This window comes from Thermobia domestica, chromosome 1 (assembly GCF_964235325.1).
Source record: "Thermobia domestica chromosome 1, izTheDome1.hap1.1, whole genome shotgun sequence".
Lineage (NCBI taxonomy): Eukaryota > Metazoa > Arthropoda > Insecta > Zygentoma > Lepismatidae > Thermobia > Thermobia domestica.
In genome coordinates, this window is record NC_137454.1 from 194,995,053 (window position 1) to 195,004,206 (window position 9,154).

A 9,154-nucleotide genomic window follows, 5' to 3' on the forward strand; every position below is an offset into this window, starting at 1 on the left:
AGAAGTGGGGAAGAACTTAATTGCGACTGAATATTACCGACAGAGAAGCTTGATGAGAGTGTAATGGTGTGGGGCTGTTTCACGTCGAAAGGTGTCGGGAGATTAGAAATTTGCAACAGGTCAATTAACGCACAGTATTACATGGGCATTTTAAACCTTAAACTTCTATCAACAGCAAGGGATCATTTCTCATGGAAAAACTTAGATTACTTCATATTTCAAGATGATAATGCGCCGTGTCACAGAGCTGCTGTGGTTAAGAAGTGGTTTGCAGACATGCGTATCCAAAAATTGTGGTGGCCACCTAACTCTCCAGACATGAATCCTATTGAAAATTTATGTCATATCATGTCTCGCAAGCTTTCAGGAAAATGCTTTCAAACGAGGAAGAAGCTTATTGAAGCTGTGGTGCAAGTTTGGTTCCATAAATTAGACGAATCCTTGTGCCAATCTCTCGTACACAGCATACCAAGTAGGTTCGCAGCACTGATAGCTGCACATGGAAAACATACATAGTACTGAATGAGGTATATACACAGTTATGGCTTTTATACACTTAACAGTACTGTTCAAAAAAATTCGCATCCATTTCTTGTTCATTAATGAGATGTTAACATGCGTTCATACAAAGTTAATGAAAACAAATATATTCGTAGTTTTTGTAATAATGGCAATTTGTAGCATAGTATTATGTAATATATTGTATTTCAATCTTTTGTCTCTATATATGCAGTAGATAAAACACCAAACGATGTATGAGAAATAATTTGAAACCATTGCTATTAATATCTTTCATAATATATATAACAATTCGCAAAATGTATATATTTTTCTTGGGTGGTGCAGTTATTTTGTAACAGACTGTATATATATATATATATATATATATATATATATATATATATATACAGAGTGCGGCACGTAAAACCGGCCCGTAAAGTGAACACATAAAATGAAATGTAATGTATTGAATATGACTACTCACCTTCACAGCAGGTGCTGAAAGTGTCCTCCGCCCACTTCAACACACATATGAGCACGATTGAGGAGATTCAGATATACCCTTGTCAGTTCTTGTGTTGTAATGCTATTGGTGACATCCTGGATCCTGGTCTTGAGTTCTTCAATTGTGTGTGGATTTGTTTCGTATACTCTTCCCTTTAACAGTCCCCATAAGTAAAAGTCACACGTGGACAAGTCTGGTGACCGAGGAGGCCACAAGCCTTTGCTGATTGTCCTCTCTGGTGTAAACATCTCATGCACAAGGGACAATGATGCAGCTGATGTGTGGCATGTTGCACCGTCCTGCTGAAAGTAACATAACTGACGCTTCTCTTCGGTCAAGTGTGTATAAAACTCCTCCAGGATTCCCATATACACGTCACTGTTCACTGTCGTCTCAAAGAATATGGGCCCAATAACGCGTGTGGCGGAAATGGCACACCAAACACCAATCTTCTCATCATACAAGGGTACCTGGTGGATTGCGTGTGGATTTTCTGTCGACCAATACCGGTTGTTTTGGGAATTTACGTACCCAGACAGGTGGAACCACGCCTCGTCACTCATGATGAGCATTAGTGGATCCAAGAAACCACTGGCAACATTGCTCAACAGCCATGAACAGAAATGCACCCTCTTCTGCAGGTCAGGCTCCTTCAGTTCTTGCACAACACTTATCCGGTACGGCTTTAATTTCAGTCCCCTTAAAACACGTCTGCAACTTCTCTCACTCGCATGAACCTGTTGACTCAATCTCCTGGTTGACTTTCGAGGACTTCTTGTCATTATCTCCTCCACCTGCATCTTTAATTCAGGTGTGGAGACAGATGGTCGTCTGTTTCTGGGAGCATTTTGAACCGATCCTGTACGCCGCCATTTTTCAATCAATTCCTGAATGGTGCTTTTTGCTGGCACAGAACGTCCTGGAAATTTCTCCCGAAACAAATTCTTTGTTTTCACAAAAGATCCAGTGAGAATGAACCCTTCAACAATGGCAACACGCTCGGGTATCGAATACGGCATTATCACACACTGACACTCACCCGGCTTAACACAACGAGGCCTTTTTCTCAACTGGTTTCGACAAGTTTCACTGGCTGCGGCTGCACGTGACTGCTGCAGGTCACGTAAGTCGACCCGACCTCGACACGCCATCTCTTGGTAGGAAGGTAGATTATTTAAGTGTTGCCAAAAATACAATATACCAGAATATTACGACGAGCCGGTTTTACGTGCCGCACCCTGTATATATATAATGCTCGTGAGATGTTAAATTATAATGATGTTATTGTATCTTTGAAAAAAAAAAAAAAGCCAATCTCCATCCAGAACCAGAAATAAAAGCTTTGTTCTGTTGGGAGTCTTTACAGCTGAGTTGTCTTTATATATGTTCAAAAATTAATGCCTTGGATCATTTGTGAAGATTGGAAGGTAGATAAATATATTTTTTATTTCTGAACTTAACCGGCGTCTTGGTAGGGGTAAATCACTAATACACAGTCAGAGAAGTAGTATTTTTTTTCGAAATGCAATGGTTTTGTTATATATTATGTTACATATATTATATATAATGTTCCTGAGAAGTCAAATCATAATGATGTTATTGTATCTTCGAAAAAAGCCAATCCCCGTCCAGGACCAGAAATAAAAGCTTTGTTCTGTTGAAGACTTTAGAGCTGAGTTGTCCCTCAGCTTTCTTTATATATGTTCGAAAATTAAAAATGTCTTTAATCATTTGTGAAGATTGGAAAATAGATAAATATACTTTTTATTTCTGATCTTAGGGTAAATCACTATAAAAAATGTTACATTTTCTAACTTACTACTGAAAGTTGATTTGTGAAGTTCCTTATCAGAGGCGGGTTGGTCTACAAAGTCTCCTTTTGTGCTTCATTTGGTCTACAAAATAGCTATTTTCCATGCCATTAGACGCTCCGATGCCTGCAAAATCTTAAATATTTTAAAAGACTTAATCTTAGTAATGTCGTAAATTTCTTTTTTACACGATATATTATTCAGTGCAGTGGGTACGTGATCTAAACTCATTTAGCCAATTTTAAATTAGTCTAAGTTTCCTCTCCATTTTTACACCCCATAATACTTTGTGTATGCAATAGTATTAAGTAAAACATTATTTGATATGTTTAAATTATTTTCTGATTTTATAAATTATCTTTCCAGATGTTTGTGTCGGATCTCTTCTTGGTTTATGTATGTCGTACTTGTGCTATAGGCAGTACTATCCTAGACTGACTTCTCTTCATTCTAACAAACCATATGTGTCACTAACTCCTGTATTGGAGCTGGAAGGGGTACGGACACATTCCAACAACATTGTTGATGGTTTTGGGCCAATGCCAGAGGAACAGATTAAGTGGATTTAGAATCTTAAGTTAATTATTCAATCAATAAGTGTAATAAATTAACTTTATGCATGAACTTTGACGTATTCACCAATGAATTCAGGACACATGAAAAAGGGAAATTGTATTTTTCGTTGAAACAGATTTTTGAAACTTTAATTTTGTATTATTATTTTTATTATTACATATACATGTATATATGTATGTGTGTGTTGGTATATGTTCAAATGCGTGTATATGGCAGTGTGGAACGTTCGTTATCTGTGATGCAACATCATATAGAATATAATGGATGAAAGATAGAAGGAGGTTTATAGTCGGTAGTTAAACCTAATTATAATTATGATGAAATTGTTTGTGGAACGATATATATAGTAAATTTATAACAATACTCCTCTTGTATTATGCAGCTCTACTGTGTATATATTTCGTGGGAAATATGTGATTGGTATTCCAGTGTTCTAGGATATGTGTTAAAAGCAATGTTAATATTTATAGTAAAACAGTCAGAATTTTCCTACTAATAGTATAGTCTAAAAGGAATAAAAGTACAGAAAATGTTTCTATGTCATTAAAAAGGAATTGGTAAACTCTTTTGTTTCTATAGGATGGCGCGGTGGCTCAGTGGTAGAGCGTTCACCTCCGGTTCTTGGGGTCCCTGGTTCGATCCCAGCTCGCGCCGTGCTCGTGGGTTTTCTCGGGGTTTTCCCGTTTCCTCCCACTTTCTTCATTCCACCATTTCACTCATCCCTCATCATCACCGTCTCCTTTAACCTAACCGGCATAACTGTGGGACGTAAAACTTAAAGATTTCATTTGTCTTTTGTTTCTATAGAATTTACACTGTTCAAGGGAAGTCAATGCTCACGTATTGAATGCACAATATTGTTAAATTTGAAAAATTCGGTTGCGAAGATAAAAGCGTCATACTTCGGGACATGAGTTCGATCTCAGATTACATTTTGTCAGTTTCTTGGATCTCGCCCACTGTCATCAGCATTTTGTTCTCAGTCGGCCATTCACTCTAACTTTCACATTGATATTTTGCCTTCATCTTTACTTAGACTTGCTCTCGAGCACTCGCCATAATTGTGAGGTGCGGTCCTCATGAAAACGCCTATTTCTATACTATGTATGCTTTATAGCGAACGGTTCCATCTGAAAATTTTTAGCTTCTTCTTGTTTATCATTAAATGAGTTATTTTGTCCTACATTTATTTGCGTTTGCTGTCGTCTTTAAATAGACTACAGGTGCTACGATCATTTTGTTTGTGTTGGACAAAATTCCAATAATGAATTCCAAAATTCCAATTGATGCCGAGGAAAAAGGAGTAAGCAGGAAATCGGTTGGTACTTTCATTCATATAGGTAAATAATAATAATAATAATAATAATAATAATAATAATAATAATAATAATAATAATAATAATAATAATAATAATAATAATAATAATAATAATAAAATAAATTGAAACCAGGACGACTACTCCCTTTACCTACTGTTTTCGGTACTACGCGTTTCGACAATGGTTCGAACTACCAATGATCACCCCGTGTCGCACACGAGCATGTTTTCTCGCCTTCTGGCACTGTTATCAGTACTTTATTTATATTCCACGATATGTTGATGCCCATGAATATGTGAATATCGATTTTGATTTGACACTATACAATGATAAAGAGCTAGAAGATGTATGTGCAGAGTATTCACGAAAATGTGAAATATTCACGAGGCATCTGACTATGAGTACGAGAATCTTATACATATTTAATTTGGCCGTTGTAATATAAAAAACATAATACCTAAAGATTTTTGTATCGGAAAATGGTTACATGTACTCGACGATCGTCCACCGCAATATTGTTCTGATTGCAAGGAGGGCGAAGCGATACAAGATATCGACAGAACTACAAATTCCCACTCTCTCGTCTCATTCACATAGACAGAGCAAAGTTATTGTGCTGACAATTGATTTTCATAATTCTTTAGTATGCGTTGCATCGCTTTCATTACAGTTTTTATTTACACGACACTAATAATGTTAAAGCTTATCTGACAAAATAAATAATAATAATAATAATAATAATAATAATAATAATTTAAAAAATTAAAATTTTCATCTTTACATTATATGAAATGTTACTAATTGACGGATAAATATAGACTAGAATTGCAACATTAGTACAATATCTTACTGCATTACTGAGCATTATTTTATAAAACAAATTACGTATAACAGAATTAGAAACTGCGTTTGTTTCATAGGTGCTGAGTACAGTTTTTTTATGTTAGTTTTGAAAACTATAACTAATTCAGCCTAAAACCTTTTATACAAAAACCGTTGAAAGAAAGTAATGTACTTACTTAAGTTATGCATTTTAATTTCAGTTACATAAATTTATGTATAACTTACTGAAACTTGTGGAAACTAAATTAATTCACTCTACTCTTCTCTAGTTCTCTTTTTTAATGTCACCTCAATACTATTGTTTGGTAATATTTTTCACGAAATAAAGCAGTAAAGGTATTCCCAGCCCATCATTTTAGCTGACAAAATACTCAGTACCAAGATGACAATAGTAGCAGACTTCTTGTGGAATTAAATTTTGATACATGTAGCACAAAATATCTGTGGAGACTGGCATTTTTTTTGGACTGTCTTAATTTGCTCACCCTGTCGCAATTACGTTAACTGAAATTGAATTTTATTCCGAGTTTTTAATTCTTGTAAATCCAGCAAGTCAAATTTATAGGCTTACTAATAATTAGTCTTTTTTTAGATTTTGCTTTTATTAAACTACTTTCCCGAGAAAAAATACATTTAAACTAGGAATCATACAAACACCGTTTTCGTTTACACGTATCATAGTGTTGTATATATTTTATGTTTTTTAATACAGCATCGTCGGCAAGTAGAATTTTTAAGCTGTAAATTAAGTTAGTATGACAAATAATCGTTCATAAACAAGATACAACTACGGATTCATGTTTATTGTGATTGTCCTGAAAAACTCTTCAGGTTTTGGGAGAAGCACAATTATAATTGTATTATAAAGTTTGCACAATCCCAGGACACTGGAGTCAAAATGCTTTTAGCCAATGAACACGATTAGTATCACATCTTGATCGCTGATCAGTGAGAATTTCTTGTACAAAACAGTGAACTCAAGGCTGTTGTTCCGATAGTCCTATTTTAAGTAGTATAAGACGCAATTTCTTTATTTTGATTCGTCTTCAGTTACGGTATATAGATTATTATATTATTATTCAGAATTGTTTTTGTCTTTTTTTTTTTTTTTTTTTTGCATTGAGTGTTCTGAGGAACGAGACGTCGAAGCACATCTCAAAGCCATCGGAATTGTCATGTGAGCTAGTCTGTTGTGTATGAAGTCATATTCTTTTAATGCTCGTCCGTGAATACTTCTATTGCTAAATGGGTGTAAAAGGAAGGTCTGTTTTCTGATTGAGCTACTAGGACTGTGGTTTTATAAAATCATTTTACGATGTTTGCAAATAATAGAGCACGATTTTAAACTAGTAAGGTACAAATCATCGTTCCACGAAAAACATTTTCTCATTTACTTGCGTTGCTGTATTAACTCAGTCTTGAATCATTTCAAGTGCTGCTTTCAAGAAAAATTACGTGCAAAACTGACTTTTATTACTTTCTCATGAATTTCTGTATTCATTGCATAGCATTGTCGTTACACATGATATGAGTTTACCTTCAGATCTTTCCCCTACATATCATACAATTACAGCTTCTTCATTTTAGCGTTTCTGAGAATTTGCTTTCCTATTTTTCATAAAGTAATCGTTTTGCCTTATGAAAATAGCATTTTCGCTTTATTCCATTAAGTGCAGATAATGCAATATCTTGATTACTTGTCCTAAGTTCTTGACTATCTTCTATTCTGTCCATCTGATATTCATACTTAGGTCTACAAGAACTCGCACGAATGAAAATTTTACAAGAATATTAATTGGCGTTTCTAATTGAGCACATTAATTAAACAAGAACATTAATTGAGCATTCTCTTATTATCATGCAATTGGAAAAATCGGGTTATAATTGAACTGCCGTCACCTATAATTGCACATAACAAACTCTGAATTCACCCATCACAGAAGCTTGAGCAACAGAACGGAAATAAATACAATCAAGTCTGGATGTGATTCAAAGATAGCTTAATATTTGTTAAACATGCTATGCTTCTAACAGCTGGAACATTTAAAAAAGCAACTATGTTGGCACTGTATTAATCTTTCATTGGACTCTGATTTCGACTACATTTTATGCTATATGGATTTAGTGATGCATCCAAAGGTAGGCAGCCTGACGAGTTTCGATTTCAAACTCATGAGACCATGGGTGGAGTTAGGAATTGTCCCCTGGGGGACAGACCTTTTGTCTGCTGGGGGAGGGGACGGTAAATACAAATGAGAATTGAAGGATCTTATAGGCACCATTTTTTTGTCAAAAAGTTGAGGGACATTGCCCCCCTATGTCCCCCATAGCTCCACCTATGCACGAGACTGAGTTAATCACAGAAGTATTAATCATAGATAGAATTAAATATTCCATAGCATCTTTAAGAAAAGACGTTGGATATTCTGTGATTCAGATCCATTTGTAAATATTTTTTTAAGTTTCAATTTTGGAATTGATGTCCATGGACGTAACCATGTGTGGTTATCCTTATAAGGTTGAGGACAAAATTGGTGGCTTATCTCTAGGTTGATCAACAAATGTGTGTTCGATTTTTGAGATGCTCGTGTGTTTCTTATTCTTCAGAATACAGGATGTCAAATTAAAAGGTTACTAGAACAAAATTGTGGAATACCATAAAATACAGACTATTATTAATACTATAAATTTGTCGATGGCGCCATTATTAACTTTAGCTCTGTAATTATATTTGTCTTACTCATTCAATGTACATAAATGCTAATTATGCTGTGCTTCCGTTTGTTATTGAAATCGATAATTCAAGATAGTATTATTTGTAATGTTAACGTGTACAGTATAAATTATATTTGAACCATTTAGAAGTCAGATGCATGATAAGATTACAGATTTACATTCCATTTGCTCATTTGTATGTTAACTAATTCCACAAACTTTGAAAGAAATCACAATCTACACTAAATACTAGTGAAAATGACCAACGATCAGAAACAAATAAAATCGATTTAAAGCCATATTAGTTCCGTGTTAATACATATTACCACACTGTAAATAGATGTATACAAAGGGGAAATGTCTGCAAGCAACTGCCACAGATCTCTATGAATTTAATAAAAATATATTTTTATTATAAAAAAAACTGTACAATTGTAAATGTGAAATGTACTTTCAATGGTATATATATGTATATGTTTTTTATCTGTGAATATAATGTAAATGCATTATATCCATCTTTTATTTAAATTTTCATGCATATGGCGTTTGTAACACTTTCTTTAGGCTAAAGGAGACAAGTATATGGTATCTCCTCTGTATATATATATATACATGCAGGGCCGTTTTTAACCTCCCGGCGCCCTGCCCCCCACTATTTCCAGAGCACTCCCTCCTTCATTTATTACGTTGCCAGTTTTGGTTCGTGAAGGGTTTTCCCTTAACTCTCTTACTCTTTTCCTTTATTTTTGTTTTGTTTTTGTTTTTGCTCTTTGGAGAGTCTTTCCATTATCCTTCCCCTATGAACCCGGACTGGCAACCGGCAGCGGTAAAGAAAGCGGTGGTACGTTCGCTGTAATACGCTGGTAAAGTTGTCTGCTGTGACC

The 9,154-nt window shown here is 34.9% G+C and overlaps 1 protein-coding gene across 1 annotated transcript in view; it reads left to right on the forward strand.

The window, feature by feature from the left end:
* LOC145692461 (phospholipid phosphatase 5-like) overlaps positions 1 to 8,779 on the forward strand; it is a 55,034-nt gene extending 46,255 nt beyond the window's left edge. Inside the window, exon 6 of the mRNA XM_081767770.1 lies at positions 3,184 to 8,779. Within this exon, the coding sequence (XP_081623896.1) occupies positions 3,184 to 3,386 (203 nt within the window). The 3' untranslated portion in view covers positions 3,387 to 8,779. The remainder of the gene's footprint in view (positions 1 to 3,183) is intronic.
* Positions 8,780 to 9,154: the final 375 nt, after the last annotated feature.